The sequence below is a fragment of the Argiope bruennichi genome, chromosome 7 (assembly GCF_947563725.1).
Source record: "Argiope bruennichi chromosome 7, qqArgBrue1.1, whole genome shotgun sequence".
NCBI classification, from domain to species: Eukaryota; Metazoa; Arthropoda; class Arachnida; order Araneae; family Araneidae; genus Argiope; species Argiope bruennichi.
In genome coordinates, this window is record NC_079157.1 from 3,126,280 (window position 1) to 3,148,041 (window position 21,762).

Genomic DNA, 21,762 nt, shown 5'->3' on the forward strand with positions numbered 1-21,762 from the left:
ATTCATAGAAAATAAGGAGTTCTGTGACATAAAATGCTCTATATTTTAGTAGATAAATATGAATTATAAAACTTAATATTCTTTTCACAATTCTTCTTAGATACTTTCTTGATTCAAAGCAGGCAAGACTATAATGATGCTTATTATAATTATTGGCTGAATTATTTTTCATACTAAGGAATTTCAACTTGCCAAATTTCAAAGCTTCACATGCATCACAGAATAAATACATAAACAGGCCTACACCAAATCATAGATACATTCAAAAGACTTAATTGAAATGACTGCACAAGAAATAGCCAACATAAAATAAACATGCAATCTAGAATAGAAGAATGCAACACTTGATGCAAAGCAGAAAAGAGCTGAGTAAGTGCACCCTATCCATGATTCACATATGAAGAAGAAAATGCACAGTAGTAAGCTGATAATTGCTACCTGAAGACATAGGTTTTGTTGTACTCTTCAAACTTGGTTTCCTTTTGGGAGCTTGGGTATGGCAAAAAGAAAAACAGATTTCAATGCAAAAGGACAAAACATTAGACTGAAAGCTTCGGAAGCATATTGGCAATAATACAAGTTTAGAAAAACTGAATAACAGATCAGAAAATCATTAACAACAAGAATTATTAAGAAAACCGAAGCTGAAAAATATATTGTGTAATCAAAAACAATTTCAATGCCTCTATTATGAAAATTGTAAGATGTTAAAGCTATTAAAAGTGTGGAGGAAAAAAGTGAATTCAATACTTTTCAATCAGCCTAACAGCAATGACCATCAAACATAAATGCTGAAACACATTTCTATTTGTGTGTTAGTTACCAAAATATACAGAGGAAACAAATGCATCACATTAACAACTTTTGTAACAAAGGTTATTACATATGCTACAAATTTAAATCACCACTAAAAGGTAATAGGTATAATTGACATATATTTTGGCTGCTGATGGCTGACAGATAAGTACAGAACTTCTATAGAAACTCTTTTTCTCTCTTCCCTAAAGTTATTATTATTTTTTATTTTATTTTATTTTTTTTATTTTTTTTTGAAACTACATTATTAATGCCTGAAAATTGCATGCTAGAGTTCATTTAATATTTGAAAAACAAATTTAAATAAAGCTGTACAAGATTTTGTGAAACAAAAAATTTATGTTCAAGTGAATTTTTAAAAGGGGGGAGGGACTTTTATTTTTTAAATTGAAGTATAAAGAAAACTCCAACTGACTTTAAATTATAAAACTTATTACCATAAAAATTATCAAGAATAAAAAAAACATGTCTTTGTATTTATTATTATTTCTTTGTTAATCAATGCAGTAATCATTATTTAATGATACAACAAAGTGCAGAAATTTTGCAAATTGTAATATAAACATTAGAAATATTTAATTTAACATTACATTTGCAACAAAGAATTCCTTACAATTACAAACTTAAGAATATATAAGCATATATCTCTTAAGTGCTTTAGCTACAATCAGTGCATTAAATTTGAAGTCAATTCACTGATATTTTGAAATTCAATTTTATTTCCATTATTTTATTACATATTTTGCATTATTTAATTTTTATGTTTAGGAAAAAAGTGCTGCATGTTTGAAAAATAATTTTTATTGCATCATTTGAAACAATATTTTCTATCACATAATTAATAAATTCTTTGAAAACTTTGAATTCATAAATCAGTAATCATAAAATAATTTCACTTTTTGATAATTTTAGTGCAAAGAAGAAATAAAACTTTTTCTTTAATTACTTTTATGATGAATACAATAAACATTTTTCAAAAGCTTAATTTTTCAATCAACTAGTAAATTCAAAATTCATATTAATAAAACAAACATCCAAAAGATCATGCTACTCTTTTGTTGTATTCAAACATCATAAAAATGTAATGCTACCAAAAACCTAATTTAAAGTTAGAAATTAAAACAAAAGCAGAGAGAGGCTGTCAAAAAATAAAAACATTGAAGTACTCACTGGTTGAGCTTGGTAGGGATTTGGAAGATGTGAACATTGTTCGTCTTGCAGGTGGAGCACTGCTAGCTCGCTTAGCTGCAGCACTTTTTGTGGTTGAAGACTGAAAAAGTAAGTAAATGAGATATATTATCTTTTGAGCTAAAGCAAATCATATTTTTACTCCTGATATAATAGTAAATTTAATTTTTTAATTGAATAAGAGATAGAAATAATCACTTTTAATACTAGTAACTCCAATCATAAATCAATGTTCTGTAATAAATTAATGCAAGATCAACATAAATTCTTTCCTTACTCAGAATAGGTAATGCAAATAATAGCTATTTTTATTAAAGTTTATGCTTCCGAGGCAATTATGAAGTAATGATATCATCCTGTTATGGCTTTGTGCTTTGAAATTTTTTCATTCTCTCTTGAAGAATACTGCTACATTCGCGAGCCTCCTTTATTAGTAAACGTTGTTGGAGTGGACATACAGTTTTTCCCCAAAAGACTCATTATTTTCTCTATCTGAAATATTTTCCATACGTCTAACAGGATTTGAAACAAATGGTATAGCAAAGTATCTTATGATGAAAGTTAACATTGAAAACTAAATTTATTGAAAAATTTTTGTAATAGAATTTAACATTTAAAAAAATAAAGAGAAGGATGAAACAACATTTGGAAATTCACTATTATTAAGAATTAATCTTCTTTGGCGACGAGCTGCTCCATTAGAGATATTGATTAGACTTAACTTCCATTAAATCGATTCGATATAACTTCAAACCATGATATTATGAAATTGCCAGACATTAACGCCATGTTATTTTAATGGTCTTGCATATATTCCGTTCACTGTGTACATAAATCTATCTAATGGAAGCATGCTCTATGACATCAAAGCGCTATTAACAATGTAAATCTCCAGTTTATTTGTATTCTAAATTTTGCACTATTGTAACTTCATTTTTTCATTTGTCTTATAAATTGCATAGACATCAAACAGAATTCTTCTTTAGCTTTCAACAACGGACGAAAATCATGCGATCAAATATTTGATGAAACAATAAAGGTTTTCAATTCCAGGGGGAAAATGTAACCTATCGTTGGGAATTAGACAATAAATAAATAAAAACAGTGGGTGAGGTGTTCTCGAAACTTTCTCGCATACTCTTTAATAGAGGTGTTATTCTTTTCACCCTGCATAAAATTTTGGACCTTGGGTAAAACGCAAATACCTTGCATGGGATTGGCAAACAATGGTTAACGACATCCCGATCATTAGTGTGAGTTTGTATTTCTACTCAATCTATCGTGAGACACTTGGCAGTTTGACGGTCATCAGTGCTAGAAACCCGAATATCTGTTTTGGATGTGCTTTTTCCAACCGACTGAAGCAAACATTTGACACAGAACTACAACTGCAGTCACAGAATCACATACCGAATTTCATATATATTTAAATCACTGCGTTTTCGAGTTCTTGCTTGTGAAAGTATAGATCGAGAGAAGATCAAAAATGGGCAGATTTGGTTCCAAATTTAATAAATATCTGCATTTTAGATGCAAATCTGTGCATCCAACTTTATCCAACTAGCTTTCTTAGTTTTGTAATTATCATGTTAAATGAAATCCGAATTTCCTGCACATGGATTTCGCTCAAAATCCGATAGAAATCTACCATTTTGATACAATCTACCAAATTTCATCCATCTAGCTCAAAGCAAATCTCGGTTATCTTTGTCACAAACAGACATAATGAGAAAAATACGTTTATCGAATTCTGATACATCTAAAACATGGAGATTCGTCAAAATCTCGGAATTCGTATTTTTTGACGATTACAATACTGTCTCCATATTTCGTATATGAGGAAATAAAAAAAAATACCAATATTCAGAAAAAATATGCATGATTTTTAAATCTGTATCAATAAAAAGACAACTTTAAATTTTCAAATAATATAAAATTTCATTATTGTGCAATAGTATTTACGAAAGTTATCGCAGGAAAAACATTAGTTTTTCGATTAGCTTCAATTAATTGAAATGTTAAAAAAAAAAAAAAAAAAATGCTGAGGTGCACATTTTTAACACACCCTTGGTCTCTTATTAATAGCTTTTTCAGTAAAATATTTTTAAGCTTAAAATTCTGATAGTCAATATAACTCATATTTCTACTCTCATGTCCAAATTGAAGTCAATAAAATCCGTGAAAACTGATGAAGTATTCACTGTGTTGCCACGAAATTTGGTATAGAGATATAATATAATAAGAGAAAGAATATAGCAATATAAGGATATGGAAAAGATTTTAATTGTGAATTAAGAGACAGGCTATATCAAAAAGTGTTAAATCAAGAACCAGAGATAAAGATCTGTCTAATATGGATTGCGACCATCGGGCAATGCTATACAAGCTTCACAACGAGCTCTCATAATGTTTACGAGGGTGTAAATACATGTTTGTGGCAACAAAGCCCATTCTTCCAAAAGCACTGTTTTTAATTCATGAAGGTCTTAGCAGGGGGCCTGGCATAATGGCTCTTCCTAGATCATTCTCATGCATATCCAATAGGATTGCAATCCAGTGACCACGAGGGCCAATCCATACGGCGAATATGCTCTAGTTCAAGAAAATCATCAACAGTTTGAGCTCATTATCGTCCATTAAAATGAATCCTCAATAACAGCACCACAGAACAATCTCACATAGGCTTTAAGGACATCATCTAAGACTGCCCAACATTATGCTAATTCAGACAAGGATTCCTTTGCCACCAAATCTGTCGATTTCTTTTACGTAGGAAGGATGATAGTGACTCCTCGTTCTCTCCAGTTAAATATTCGACGTATAGATTCATTATGCATTCTTGCATTGTGAATCTCGACTCATTACTGGAAAGATCACGCCCATATTCTTGTTGTGTCCAAGACTGATGTGTTCGGCTCTACAACAATCCGGCTTTCTTGTTGGATGCAGTCAAAGGGGCACACACGACTGGATGCCGGATGTAAAGAGTTTTCTCTACAAGATGCCTATATACTGTTTGTTTGGAAATTTCTTATTCCAACGTAGCAGCAAGTCACGAACAAGGTGAGGAGCAGTTTCAGCCTATCTCATAGTGCGCTTAATGCCAAGTAGCGACACTGTACAGGTGACGTTACTCTGCGGCGGCCTTCTTGATGACAGTACCACTTGTTTGGAATTCATTTCACAACCTAGATACCACTTACCACTTTCGGTGCCACTTGTAGCCATCGAGTCACCTAACCTAGAGAGTAATCAGCTTCAAGGCTGCCAAAGACCCCCCCCCCATCTCAAGGAACCATCTAAACGATTATGATAACTCATTCTCACTGCAAACAGGTTAGCTTATTTGTTTTAATGCTATATTCACAAAACTGCTAGATTTAACGCTCTAATTCCAGTAGTTCTGCAAAACTAACGCTAAGCAACTTCTTTTTCTAAACTGAAGATTGAAATCATGTTACCCATTCTTCAAAATATATGAAACACAATTCTATCAATTTTACTGGTAGCAATTTAGAATTACTTCGAAAAACATGTTTGTGAGCTTCATTTTGGATATAAGTATATTATAAAAGCCTTATGCCGTTCTGTACATTGTACCATGTATCCATCTAATTTTCTGTCAATTCCCATAAAATCTGAACTTTAAATTGAAACGGAAGTGACTAAATTTCAAATTAAAACAGAAACTCTCAATTCAAATTATTACAGAAACCAAACATGTTTTTAAAAAAATATTAATATAGAAAATAGAATTCTTCAGTATTGATACCTTATAAGCACTACAAAATATTTTTCATAGTTGATGCAAGTATTATTCATTAAAACTTTTTCTGGTTAATTATAAAATTCAGTTTTCAGCTTTAATTTCAAAAAGATTTTAATGACGTAAATAACATATTGTATTTTACTCAATGAATGTATTGTACATTTGAAAAAAATCATGAATTCCAAATTCTATAGAGTCACGATCCTGTGAATCCTATTCAGTAAAATATTCTTAACAATCTGACGTTTCAATCTTCTGCGATCAAACCTGACCGAGTCATTAAGTTTTGAATATATTTTAGGAAATCAGAAATTTCATTATTTCAGACCAATAAGTTTTAAGGAAATCTCTGTGCGCTGAACAGCATATTTTTCTTCAAAACAGTCGATAAAAAGGTCTAAGATCGCGTGCTTTCAGAGAATTGGGATATTCCAATTCTTATAACTCAACCAAGTTAGTTAGACAGTTTTTCAAACACAATTTTAAAAAACCGGTTTTTTAAAGTAACAAAACTTAGCCACCGTTCAGTGGATATTTTCTTAGGAGAAATTAAAATTAGTGAAAATAATATAAATATTATTGGAAACTTTTGTTCAAGTTTTTGTTATTTTGTGTAAGTAGTATGTATATGTAATTCTTAATTTTTTTTTTTAATATTTTGATTTTGGCATAGATTTCATGTTTTATTATTTTATATAAATTAAATAAAATATTTTTCCTTATTCTATTTTTTTTTTTTTTTGACAAAAATTCGAAAACCGGCTAAAACCGATTTTTTTTGGAAATATTTAACTCGAAAACCGGTTTTTCAAAAAGTAGGTTTTTTGTATAAACCCTAATTTTAGCCGGGAAAAAAAAATGTGGAATTTTTTTTTTTAAACAATAGTTTTTTAAGAAAATTTTACAAAATATATATCATAGGACAGAGGTCTATATAAAAATTAAAAATTTACAATTCACCAGAACATTTATTGATTCAAACTATATTGAACATAACGATTTGCTTCATTCAAACCATTGTTTATTAAATGTATATACCTGTCACCAAAGGTTTAGAAAATTACTGTTGGACCCTGTTTAAAGTTGATATTTTATATATAGATATCCCCCAACACTTGTTACTCAGTCATCCGTAGCACTTCTTATAGATAAATTACAAATTATTGAAGAATATATATTTTCAAAGAATTTTAATTAATACATTACTCAAAATTATTTAAAAGACATTTATTCATGTTTTTAATAATTTTACTTAAAAACACACAATACGATTTTGTTGATAAAACAAATTAATACTGTTTGTCAGACACTGACTTTTTTTTTTTATTAAATAGCAAGTATTTGCACTTTTTTTTAGATCGTCGCTGCTCACTTTAACATTATAGCAAACTCCCATATGCATTTACTAATGAGTATGGAAACTCAAAAAAATATTGCGACGACTCCAGTATTTTTGCATTTATAGAGGAATAAGATTCTGCTTTTTTTTTTTTTTTTTTTTTTTTTTTAAATCGTGGTACAAAGAATTTTCACTAACCACTAGCATTGCTGTGAGCGAGGATTCAGGAAGAATGTATTTTTGACGTTTTTTGTAATTTTCCGTAGTTTTATTTCCTATATATCCGTAACTTCGTAAACTTCACCTAATTTTCGTAACAACTACGGAAATTCTGTAGCTGCTGAAGGGTATGCACATATGAAAAAATGGTTACCTTAAATAAAATTGAGTAATTGAATTAAGAAAACAGATATTTTAAAGGATCACAGAAATGTTTTTCTTCCATTTATTTTAGAAAACATCGCGTTTTGCATTTATTTCATTTCATACTGCTGAAAATTAAACTTCTCTCATTTTTGTTAGCAGTGAGAGTTAACTTAATCTTTTGATTGGAACTCTTGTCAATAAGATGGCAATACGATGATAAAAGCTAATTTCTTGCAAACATACGTTAGCTCAAAATTCTATTAAAATCTTTGAATTCGACAGAAATACCGAATTTCATCCATCTAGCTCAAAGCTTTTTTATGTCATCATGTTCTTGGATGGACATAAAATCAAACATATATTTTTCTAACTCAATGGGATCTGAAACGTAGAAATTCGTCAAAATGCCAATGTTTTTTTTTTTGTTTTTTGCCGAGTTTAAAACATTTTTTGTACTAGAAGGCTGAATTTAATTTTTTTTTCTTATGCTATCCGCCGCAAATACACTGGTGGTAATTAAAATATTCATTATGATACCAACTTCCTATTAGAACTACTGCAATTAATGAAAGCATGGATATACATTTCTTGACGTCCTCCCACCCCCCTTGACTTAAAAAAAAAGTTGAAAAGATTGGCGTTTCTGTTTGCTTTGATATCCTTTTTTATTTTTAAATTTTAATACCATATCAGTGGGAAGATTTTGATTCCCAATTTAAGATGCATTATACCCGTAATGCAAGTAACTCTTATGTGAAACCGGGTCCCGATCATGCGACCCTTCAACCAAGGAGTCGCACTTTTACAACAGAAGAGTAAGAAGAAATAAAAAGAACCGTGAAGCTTCTCAGGAAAAGATTCTATTAGAAGTATTCAAAATCAATCAGAGATTTATAGTTCAAATCACAGAAATTGCTGCACCACGTACAATGCAACATTATTTCATGTAATTGATAATTTGTAAACAACATGCACACGTATATATACTTTATAGAGCGATACCAAATTTCACCAAAAATTATGAATTGTCGTTCTAACAGAGATTTATTGTATCTTTAGCAGATCGGAATATTTCAAGTAAACATTGGTAAATTGTTAAGGAAAAGACGCTCTTTCGAATTCAGGAGTCTTCTATGAAAGTGAAAGAAAAGAAAAATGAAATGAAATATAGCACTGACATAGTAACGACAGCAACTTTTTATGGTAACAATAAATTTTAATTAAAATTTTCAAATTCAATTATTTATTATTTTGTACTTACGTATTATAATGGACCTAAAGATTCAATTGCCAACCAAGTTGGATTATATATAATCGTGCTTGGTTATCTTGGCATAATCGTAAGGTTGCCAAATAAAGCTGGGGCCGATATAATATGCAAGTACCGTTATTACTTATTTATCTATTTGTCACTTTAGACTCGTATTTTATAGTAAAGCCTGGACATAAAACCATTATATAGTATCAACAATTACTATTATGTCATTTACTATAACAAAAAATTATTTAGAAAGTTTTTTGGAAATTAAATTTATTATGTCTAATTCAAAAATAAATATAATTTAATTCAACTACTCTACATTTTAGAACAGTAAAGAAGAAAGAGGACACCACAAAAAATAAATATGTTCAAAGTTAACTAGGATTAAATGTGAAATTTTAACACGATCCGATCTGTTTCGCAATTCGTATAATTTAATTGTTTACATATTAATTTTGTTGCATCAAATGTTTATCAACTAAATAGGTACAATGTTGAATTGCCAACGCAGGACGTATAATTTTAAAATATTGGGTGTATGATTCCGTCCTTTTATAAATTTTTTTAAAAAAAAAAAGAAAGAAAAAAGGAACTTGTTTTTTTGTAAAAATTGTCCATTACTCGAGGAACAAATACAAATTCTGCGAAGAAAAAAAGTGTTTGTTTAGATGCAATTTAATTATCAAATTAATTTTTGATACCTGCATAAAAACTGTGTCTCTCCGTAAGGATACTCTATAAGGAGATATATATTATATCTGAAGGAGTAATATCTGGTGAATACGGCGGGTGGTTCAATACATTCTGGTAAAGTCATTCTAAAGTCTCTTTCACTGGTCTTACAACATGTGATCGAGTATTATCTCGTTGGAAAACAACCTTGTGACGTCGACTCACGATATTCTAAACGCTTTTGCTTTAATGTTGCCAAATTGAATTAAGGGCTATTAACGATTTTGCTACAAAGTGAATTTAGTCTCAAATTATTCTAACATTTGATTCTGGGTGCAGGCGGGGGGACGAATATTACAAAATATTTCAGAAGAATGCTTATTGTTGTACTGTTTTTTTTTAAATGATAAACAGAAATTATAAAATGCTGATCTGTAAATGAATCCTCTGAGTATTAAATTGAGTTTTCTACAAGTTGATGAATGAAACAAGAAAACACAGCATTCCTAAGAAACAGAACAACAGAATCATTGATGTCATGATAAATATCTTTTAGATTCAACAAAAATAACAATTTACTACAGAATTATAATCATTACTAATTGCAACAGATGTCCTAGTAGCAGCAGATACTTTATAACATAATTATGAGGTATTTATGTTTTATAACCATATCACTTGGTGCTTTTCCCTTCCTTTTGTCTAGATAAAATAAAAGAAATGTGAGAGATATTTATAACTCAAAAGCATTTAATTGTGATACTGTGCAATAATATTGCAAATACAAAGGAATTTAGCTCATTTGATTTTGAGCTGACCATTCTGAAAATCTTATCTATCCAAATTTCAAATAAAAACCAGTCTAGTCTAAAATATAGCATAGTAAGAAAAGGATTTAAGCTCAAAATAGCGGTAAAGTTTCCTTTAAAATATTTAACAAAAAATAGCTCAACAAATAAACAGCACAATTCAAACATGCCCAAAGCTTTTTAAAAAGTGTGGGATTTTCTGTTGCTTAATTGATTGAACATACTGCCACATACAATGACACACACACACATTGGAAAGGTTGTACACATAATGTTTTAACTTGAAAAAACATTCAAATTTAATTTTTTTTTACAGTTTATAGTTTTGTTTTTAAATTAGTCAAATTAATTTGAATTATAGATAATAATTTAATATAATATAAGTAGAAAATTCAAGGGACCAGAGAAAATTCAAAATATTGGCAAATTAAATGAATCAACTTGAGACATTCCAAAACTTTATTGATAACACAGTCAAGCTATGAAATAGCAAAAGGGAGCAGGTAATTATTGCATGCCTGGAGGATTTATATTTATTGCTCTTTATGTGTAAGGAAAAAGGAAATAAGAAAAGAAAGCACAGCACAAAGAATGCTTTAAAAATGTGTGATACTCACCCCATCAGCATCACTGCTTTCAGAGTGCTTAATTATAACATGGAAAAATAAAGTGTACGTCAGAAGAAGAAAAACATTGGACAGGGAAAAAAAGTAATAATCAGGGAAACAGAGGGAATAAATGTTTAGGTGAATAAGTTTATTTTTGTAACTGGAATTTTTTGAAATTTACAGAATCCTCCATTAATTAACTAATAATTGTGTTTTAAAAAAACCATGCACACAAATGAATGGAATAAAGGTAGGAGGATAAAATAAGTGTTCAAAAATGTCAACAATTTTAAAAATAGAGAACACTGATTCAGCAAATATGTTTTTATGGCAAAAGACATTTTCAAAATGTTTAACATTAAAATGCTAAAAAAAATTGTAATTTATCATATGGATTATTTGCAATTTGATATTTAAATAGAATATCTGTGTGTTAACAATAATAGCTAAACATGATTTTACAACCAGAATAATTAAAATTGTAGTCTGCTGTTACAAAGAATTGATCAAATATAGATTATTTCAATTTATTCTTTTAAATGACTTAATTTTCTCACAACATGAAAAAATATTGTTGACCCTTTATAAAATAAAAATATATAAAATAAATAAAAAAATAAGATTGGTCCAAATTTATTATTTTTCTTCACGTATTTAAATCAAAAGTCATTTTTATGCATTCTTTATTTCTATTTAATGTATTTTGTCAACAAAGTAGTTAACATCTTTTATCTAAAAAAAAAAAAAAAAAAAAAACATTTTGTTGTTGTTAATGTCATTGTAAACCTAAGAAAAACAATCGCAAAATAATCAAAGCAAAAATTTAAAACTAATAACAACTTGATATAGAAACTTCAGAAATATTTCAAGTATTAATAAAATCTATAAATTATAAATATTCAAAAGACATTAATTAGGAATCATAATCTGTAACAACATTTGAAAAACTTTCTTAATATACTAGAGAGAAGTCAGACACCAAACAAAAAAATAAAAAGGCCACTCGGCACGAATTAAAAATTATTGTTTATTTTTTTAAATTACTCTTTTTTTGCAAAAATATATTTTTGACATAAAATTTAGAATAAAAGTTAATACGAAGAACGTTGCCACACACCATTGCTTTAATATATATGCAAATTAAATAATGAAAATGCAAGAAATTAAAACCCCTACCATTGCATGCTCCAAGTAGTACGACCCATCTCCTATTTACCTACAATGTGGCGCGTTAAAAGTTTAATTTAACTTTTAGAACATCACCTCTGATCTAAATTAAGAAACCACGAGGAAAAAGAATCTCGCTTATCATGTCGCCATCTAGTGCCGAAAACAAAATCTACGCGAAAAAATAAAAAGCGACAGGAATCGATATTTGACAATTTAACAAAGCTATTTATTATACCAAGCAACAATAGCAACATTTAATAAAAGAAATAATTTTAATCACTTATTGTTTAAATAGCGATATCGGCTTTTGTTTGTAGCAGTTAAACCATCTACATTTCCTTTCAATTTGATGCCATCAAAAACATAACTTGTAAAAAAACCAAGTCTCGCAACTCAGTTCTTCTATCGTAAAAAGTTGTGAGATCCATGTAATACCAAGTCGGTCCATTTATTCAGTCCCTACTTAAGGATCCTTCTGTCTTAAGTTATTACGCAATTAGCTAACCTAACAACATCTTATAGTGACCATATCAATATTAAAAATCTTTTGTGGTTTAAATAAATAGATTGACTTGGCAATCGCACTAAACAATCTAATTTAATATAATATGTTAATGTAATCTAATTTAATGTAAAGATGCATTGTGTTTTCATGCGATGGCCAAGTCAATCTATTTATTTAAACCATAAAAGATTTTTAATATTGATATGGTCACTATAAGATGTTGTTAGGTTAGCTAATTGCGTAATAACTTAAGACAGAAGGATCCTTAAGTAGGGACTGAATAAATGGACCGACTTGGTATTACATGGATCTCACAACTTTTTACGATAGAAGAACTGAGTTGCGAGACTTGGTTTTTTTACAAGTTATGTTTTTGATGGCATCTCATTTCTTTTTGTAGATAGTCCTTTTCTTATTTTTGTATGTAATCTTCCCCTTTTTCTTTTCCGGTACTACTTCTTGATATTCAGCCACAGTTTTTCTCAAAGCCCAGTCTCTGTCTCTATGGGTTTTTCTCGTAAGCTTTGATGTTACAATTTTTGACAAGTCTGGACGGTAAATGCTTCTTAGTCTGTTGTATTCACAAATTGAGGATTCCTGCGCTTTAATACTTGCAAAGTCGACATTTATTAGATGTAAGCTGTCCAGACTTGTAACTCTCGAAAGTGCCACGTAAGCTTGACCGGATGTGAACGCTGCAGCATGTAATGCACCAATATCCATCAGTGCATTATTTAGACTTAGACCGTGACTTTTGTGTATAGTATACATATGGGAAACGGTTCGCGATGAACATAAGCTCTATTAATAATTTCAAATTTAGATTTGACCGGACTAAGCTCGTAAACATGTTCTTTATTAAATGCAATGTATATTTTCTTAATTATTTTTTGGATTTTTCTGATCAACCTTTACTCTTTGCACTATACCGATAGAATCATTAACTAAACCAAGACTCACGTCAATATTTCGCCTTAACATGACTTTTGCTCCTATTTTTATAATTATGTTCTCTTCCAGGTCTGCAGTCACAGAAGCATCGTCTTCATATTTTTTTATGCATTCACGAGCTCTTTTTGTTAGGTATCTGGGGAAATTTATGCTATCTACAGCTGTGAGTTTTATTTTGGGATGTAGAAAAGATTTAAGCATTGCAGTATTTAATTGTTGACACATGTTTTTTGTAGATAATAAGCAAACGATACCATCAGGAAGTTTCGAGAGGTGTTCAATTATTTCAATTAATCTGTTTTCATTTGAATTGGATTTGAGAGTTATTAATCTAGTCGAGAGTAAGTCACGGTCTTTTTGTGTAGTCACACCTAATCTTATTCTATTTAGCATTTCAACAGAGTCAAAATCATTGAGCTGTCGCATGTTAATTGTAAGTTCATCGTATATGAACAGTTCAGTCCACAGATTCGGTACACTGAGGGAACCTAATAACTTGTTAGTTTCACCAGTTGATAGTTTTTCAAAAGGTGACTTTTCTCTTACCGGCGGACGCTGTAAGAGATCTCCGAAAACTACAAGATGTTTTTTTCCAAACTACCCATTCTGATCGTCTCTTGTGTCGAATATTTCAGATAAGCATAAGTAAATATATGTTAAACATTGGATATCATCGACACTTCGTCTATTATAAACAACACTACTTCTTTCAAATCTGATCTGAGAAGGAGCACTTCATCAGAAAGTTGTTTGTACTTCGGTATTTGCTTGTGTTCTACAGGCAGTTGCAATAGTCTATGTATAGTCAATCTATTCTATGTATAGTCAATCTATTCTATGTATAGTCAGCTATTCCTGTTGGAGTACTAACTGCCACTTTTTTTGTTTAAATAAGTCTTAACCCAAATTTTCAGAGTTTTTATTAAAAAGCTCTTTCCAGTGCCACCAGTTCCACTCACAAAACAGCGTAAAACGTCAGCGTTATTATCGGTTGTGTCCATTTTATTTGTGATCATATCGAAGACTCTTTTTTGATCGACATTAAGTTTTGCGATCATACTTTGAAGATCAGTTTGCTTTCTTCTACCAGATTGATTTTCTGAAAGTCACCCATTGCGTTTGCAGCTTCCACAGCTTGAAATTGAATTATTTCAAATTAGATATTGTTAGAAACCTGTAATTTTGAGATTTAATTAATTTTTCCCAGCGAGAATAGTGTCATCATATGAAAGACCGTTTTACAGTAATCTGTATTGGATGCTGCCGGATGCCGAGAGAGTGATACGAGAGCTTGGTGACAAATTTGGCGACCATTTGGCGACTTGGCGACGAATTTGCCGACAAAATGGATAATGCTCGAAACTTCGAAAATTTTATCGATCCGTCCATTATTACATGGATATTTTAGTTTTTCCTTGATTTATACACTAAACACTAATTGTATTCTAAATTTGAAGCTTCTATGTCTGCTAGAAGTGCCTTAGAGTTTTGATGATCTGTCAGTCAGTCAGTCAGTCAGTGACAAAATTCACAAACTTTGACTAGTTATAATTCTTAAACTACTGGTTCAAATTTAATGAAATTTGAAATATACCGTGTTTATATAATGCCTGCTTGGTTACTGAAAATTCAGGCTTCTAGTTTTATCCACAACGAAGTTATAGGGGGTTGAAAATGGCCTGAACTGCTTCGAAAAAAGGATAGTACGGCCGTGCAGCTTGTCTTTGCTCGACTTGGCGGGGGCACTGCCGTGCCCCCAGATTACTGAGAAAAACTCAGTAGCATGAATTTGATTCGAAAAATGCTAGAAAAGCATACTACTTCAGCTGTAGATTTAAGCAAACATTTAAGCGTGTGTTTTAATGTTATATATTTGGCGCCTCGTAGAAAAATTTTCAATTTACTTAAATTACCAATTTGCCTGAAAAATTAGAAAAATTGGTGGACGTAAATATGAAAAGGATGGTCTGATTTAAGTCTAAGAGAGCGCGTAATAATAATATTTGCTCACCTGAGATTTAGAATCGGTTTCATCTTCAGTTCTCGAACCTAAAATGAAAGAGAATATTTAGTTACATATCAGAATTTAAAACAAACAAAAAAAAATGTGGTTGAGTTCATTCATTTTATATATATGCATTTATTTATTCTATACGGATAGTTTTCGAATTTTTTGTGCAATCCATTTAGAATTTTTAGAGCCTTGTCAAATAAAAATTATTTTTTAATTATAATAAGAATAATAATTTAATAAGAGTAATAATTTTTTAATTATAATAATAATAACAGCAGACAGAGAGAGAGAGAGAGAATGAAATGGAAGTTGTAGGCAACGTGTAATTAGATGTTTGGTACTATGTACAGCCAGGTTGTATGTAATATCTTTCACCACGTTAGAGAAATTCATGCACACAATAAAAAGAACATGTAAATATCAGGCTTAAACGTTCTTCACAATTTGAACTTTCCTTTAAATGTCAAGTTATGTATAATATAAAACTGCAACAGAAACAATAACTCCAGCAAATCGCAGTGAGTCTTCAAAGGCAGCTAGTATTATAAAAAAGCAATGGATAAATTAACAAATATAATTAAGAGTGTAAATTAAAATTTTCACATGTAGTGTAGAAGTCAAACGGTGACTTTTATATAGGATGCTTCGTCGGGCAAGTGCTAGTTTTAGAATGAAACAAAACTACTTATGCCATTGAGAGAAAACAACATTCGCCTACTAAAATGTAGTATAGACTTACACTTTTAACTTATACCCAACTCTTTCAAGCTTCTCATCGGAGTCTTAAAGCAATTAAGACTCCGATGCGCAGGTATTTTATTGGCCCGACAATATAATATTTACCTCATTATATCTATGCAGGGGTTTTGGACTAAATATAAACAAAAGAAAATTCTTACACTGAAAGAGTCACTGGTGATTCATTATGAATTTCAATCGTATTAAAAGTCATTGGTAGTGTAAGGGTTCATAACATCTAGCAGTAGTAGTTTTTCGTCATTATTTGTAGAATTATGTGCTAAAAATGTAGAAGTAGTGCAAAACTGTCTTCACGCTTCTTTCCTTCCTGACATTGGTATAATATATGTGCACCTTTTTTCAAATCTTGTGACATCAATGTTAAAGATGACAGTTTTTTGACCTATTTTTATAGTTAATGAAGAACAGAGTGAAAATGTCCGAACGATAATCCATCTCATGTCAATGATTCATTGCTTCTGGTGTTCATTCACCAAAGCATCGGATATTTTGCTAATACACTTATACTTGGAACTGCAACTGGGAGATTACAGTATATTTACGAAATGTAAAGCATTTTGTGTCTGCTTCTTAGTATAACGGGAGTGTTCTCCCATCGCCTCTCTTGTGAGTGTTGCCTGAGCAATCATTCTGGACGCCCTGCTTTCGATCCATTGAACTCAAATTTGAAACAGATCCATCGTAACGAAAAGGACCAAACACTCAATTTTACTCGTTACGTTCTTGAGCCCAAACGCTCGCAAATGGACGGGCGAGGAAACAATTCGAAAAGCAAGACATTCCTCAAATTATTTGCATTTCTAGGTTATCATGTTCACGTGAACACGCTACACGAGATTGTAGCTTGTTGAGTTTTTGAACAACAGTGTTTGCATGAATATAGATAGTCATACAAATTTCCCGATGATGGATTTCGTTTAAAATTTTAAAGAAACACACAATTCAGATGTAGATGACATACCAAATTTCATTTTTCCCACTTTTGGTGCCTTTGAGGTGAGACTTTTTCATAAACAGTCTATAACTTTTTTTCTTTTAATTACTCTTTCTCTTGTTCCTTTCGAGTTTAGGGAGGTCTAAAACAGACATTTCATCCAAATCTAGACGCAGCCCAGTATTTTGATGAATCTACTAGAATATTTTCTTTGTATACTGGACATACAAGAAAATATTTAGGTTTCTTAGCTGAAAAAAAGCAACAGACGTCAAATCAAGACAATTTTTAACCTTTCGCATGATCACAAGTAAATAAAACAAGGTCTGAGCTTCGGGACTTAAAATGAGTAAGGGGGAGGGAATTCCTATTCCCTAGGTCATTGTCATCTGAACCTCCTAATTCCGCCGACCTTTTATGACACACCCAGGAGAAGGGAAGAGCCACTGGATAATTGAAGGTCAGATATTACCCCCAGCCCCCTCTCTGGAGTACCGAAATCGATAAATAACTATCGATCGAAATTTTTGTTGGGAAATATAAATTACATCATCAACTTAAAAAGGCTTATAGAAGAAATTATTTCGAAATATGCTTGATTCCTTTATATTTTATTTTTAAAATTTATTCTTAATAATATGAGAGCAATGACGTGTACACAGGAAAAGGTATACAATATTTTCGGACCATGCATGAATATAAAACTTGTATCTAAGACAATAAAAAAAATATTTTAGTAAAATATAATTAAATTTTTAAAAAATCTGATCTAAGAAAAAAATCACAGGGGAATAAAATTATAATCATTGGAAAGTTATTTGTTTATTTATTGGAAAAAAAAACATTTTAAAGCAATGTAAAATTGGTTTTGTGTGACAATTTACTCAGAAATTACTGAGGACCAAAACGGAGAAAATTCCGATTGATTTTCAATAAAAGATCGATACATATGTAGAAAATTCTATTCTTAGTTAGCATTTACAATCTAAGAAATAACTATATCTCAAATTCGGTCGCTCTTTGTCACAGGATTTGTGACACTCTTTAGTGCATTTTGCTTTTTGAACATCCATGTCGTAATTTACCGATAAACATTAATACATAAAATAAAGAAAGAAAACAAAAAGAAAATGTTATATGCGATCAGATATAACGTCCTTCCCTGTTATTTACAAATTTTCAAATGAGCAACAAAATCGCTCATTTGCTTATTTAAACAGAAAAATTTCTCTTGTTGGGAAATGAAAAACAATCTTACATAGAGAATGATCAATACGTAAAACTGAAAGCAGTGGCGCAACAGGAAATGAACTATCATTTGGCACCTTTCATTTTCACCATCGGAAAATATACTGCTTATAGTTTGCTGGACAAAGCTGAGCATAGAAGTGGCTTAGCATCATTGGTTAGACTATTTATTTGCATTATGTATTTATTATGTTTGGAGAATTTCTATAATGTTTTGTAGATATAAATCTAATCTCTTATTTTAATAAAGATCTTTTTCAAACGTATATAATCAGCCTAATGAAGCATCGCACACATTTACCTATACTGGTTCCATTTGAGATATCGTTCAATAAAGACGTCGTAATGTCTCTCTCAGTACAAAACTGCTACGACTACTTCAAAGAATACGCATGGTTATCTCATCTTCACAGATGCAAAATTTAAATTTGAAAATTGTTGCTTCTTCCAGTACTTATAACTTTGGTTTTTCCCAATATATAAATTCATTTATGTATAGCAATGGAGTAAATTATTTAATGATTAACGGTTAGATTTAAGATTAATATCAGTAGTCATAGTCGTTTTACTTTTGAGTGATTTCTGTTAAATGCAATCCTATCAATTCTTTATTAAAACTGTAAAAATTAATTGTTACCATTTCTAATAACCATCGAAGAGGGCGAGTTTTTGGCACGATTTTGACATGCTTGGAGAGAAACCGGACACTAATCTTACCTTATTATTTATTCTAAGCCAAATGGCTACGACGTAATTCAGATAAGTTCAGCATGAAATTATAGATCTCAACAATATCATAGCATGCCTTAACATTACCCGAACTGAATCATATTCTGAAATTGTATCATATTATTTCAGTCTTAATCAGAATCGATGAGGAAGATATCAAGAAATGAGCCAAACGTTTCATACTATAACTATTGTGAACATCAATTAATAAAAATTCATAGCAAATTATTCAATAAGATAAAGATGTACGATTTAAAAACATGTTAAAGTTCGCCAAATTTAAGTTTTCTCAAGCGATCAATCGCCATTTAGTATTAGAAATAACACTGTTAACATTAAACGGTTGACGAAAGTGATGCGAAGTTGTCGATAGCATTTAGAGTGTAATTAAGCAAACATATATCATGAAACTACGATTCAATTTCTTTAAAAGCAACAAAAGAAGACATGTGCATTTCATGCCCCTTTATTTTATACCTAGTAAATTCAATTTTAAACAAAATCTTATGAAAAAAGTTACTGCATGACGAGTAACTGCCTACGAGTTATCACCCGAAAAAAAAAATCAAATTTAGTGAACATGAGGCGAAGGTGTTGAGTTATTGATTTATGTAACAAACTTTTAAATAGACAGAAAATGATAATTTAACAAACCTGCAAGGTATCTCAAAAAATGTGAACGTAACAGATTTGAGCCTTTCCTCCTACGTTTTTTTACGACCATCTCCTGAGATATTTTAAAAACCTCATACTATCTCCAGATATTTATTATAAACACAGAAAATGAGCACAATAAACAGTTAACTTTGTGACTGTAATAAAACGCAACGAGCTAATATATATTTGTTTGTTTACAGATAATCATCCGAATAGCAAGAAAGTTGCCACAGACTTCTGGAAACTTTCAACAAAATGTTTGAAGTCCTCAAAAAGCATCAAATGTATTTCCAAAGTCGTTTTAGTCAATTTAAGGGCACTTAAAAATTTACCATACTGGGTTTATTTTAATTTTGAACAAAAATTTATTTAACAACAATTTAAAATATTTTAAAATAAAAAAATATGTTTAGACTTATAACTAAATAACCTTCCACTTGGTAATATTATATAAAAGAATTCATATTTTTGCATCGACACAAAATAAATATTTATATATTTAATAAACACATAGAACTGAAAAATATATTTTTATATAACGAAACCGTTAAAATTAACCATGCATATGACAAAGGAGAGGTTCGCCAGATCCTATTTCTAAAAAGCCTCCATTTGGAAAACTGTAAGACATTAGTATGATAACAGGTTACTCCTCCACCATTCTTCAATTATTTCAGTAAACAGTTATTTTCGTTGAAGGTTATCCTAATCCTATCCTAATAATGTTGTTGTCTTACAATTTTTTTCATTTACATATGCTTACTGAATGCCAAATTACTCTAGCCAAAGGCGTTTAAATTGGTAAGAAGATCCTGTATATTTTTTACAATACTGTGGCTAACGTATTATTTGAAAGCTGAAAATCAGGTGGATTTAGTCTCAGTTTTATTCCAACAATTTATTGAAACCTTTTAAATCCAAACACATACACTTTCCAAGTAAGAGACCTGAAATATTTTTTTAATTATATCGTCGATATACTGTTAAAAGTGATCAAGCCGAAAGAAAAAGGAAGACAAGTTTTTGTGCTTTTATTCAAAAATGTGAATTCTATATCAGAACAAATCTTGTAATTTTGTGTATCATTACACACATACACACACACGGTTTCCCCCCCCCTATAACAGAAATAGTATTTATTTTTTTTTATAAAAAACTATATTTTAAAACCTACCGACCATCAAATTTCAATTTTGCCATGGCAGTATTTATAAGTTGGATATTATCATTAAATTACAACATACAAAATGCCACAATCATTTAAAAAAAAAAAAAAAAACTTTCAAAACAGATCAAGGATTGGACATAGAACAAGCAAATTTTGAATGCAATTATTTCTTGAACAGTTGGTGCCCAGAAAGAGTTTTTCAAAAACTTTTCTTTAGATCTTTAATTAAAAATTAGGCAAAATATATTCATGTTTCTGCTTCAGTAACTTCAAAGCATATTTCACCCAAACACTATTTTTAAATGGCTTTTGAATGATTATCATTTTACGGCCGCGCACTTTTTAAAGATAAATTATAATTTTTATAATAAAAAAAAAACATTTCTAAGTATATTTTACAATCACACTTTTCACTGTTTAAGTAGATGGATTTATAACAAGGTTATGGATTTATAGCATGGACTAAGTATGTGAACTGAATAAACATAAATTGCATATACTAAGAGTGCAAAAATTAAAACATGAAAAAAAAAAATCGAAAACACCAAACGATATTAAGCGATACTTTGTGGCGCGAGATTAATTAATTAAAGAAAATAAACGATAAGGTATTAGTTAATTAAAAGTAAGAAATCAAAGGATAAAATAGTAATGCCACCTGAAAGTGATGTCACTTCATAGAAACACCGAACAAAAAGGTGTTCGCTCAATGTATTCATCTGAAACGATCTTCAATTCGATGAGAAATACGAAATTTAATTTTTTTAAAAATGCAAAAGACAGTAGGGACAGTTTACGT

General features: G+C 30.3%; 1 protein-coding gene across 16 annotated transcripts in view; it reads right to left on the reverse strand.

Moving 5' to 3' along the window:
- Positions 1-21,762, reverse strand: part of LOC129975700 (CLIP-associating protein 1-like) — a 195,257-nt gene that overhangs the window by 56,654 nt on the left and 116,841 nt on the right. For 7 of the 16 annotated variants that reach the window (XM_056088845.1, XM_056088844.1, XM_056088846.1 and 4 more), the window contains 3 exons: positions 15,466-15,503; positions 10,838-10,864; positions 1,987-2,086 (listed from right to left, as the gene is read on the reverse strand). In XM_056088845.1, the coding sequence (XP_055944820.1) occupies positions 1,987-2,086; positions 10,838-10,864; positions 15,466-15,503 (165 nt within the window). Of the gene's footprint in view, positions 1-438; positions 490-1,986; positions 2,087-10,837; positions 10,865-12,004; positions 12,085-15,465; positions 15,504-21,762 lie in introns of those variants that run through there. The other 9 variants (XM_056088849.1, XM_056088847.1, XM_056088841.1 and 6 more) reach the window with 7 other exon arrangements.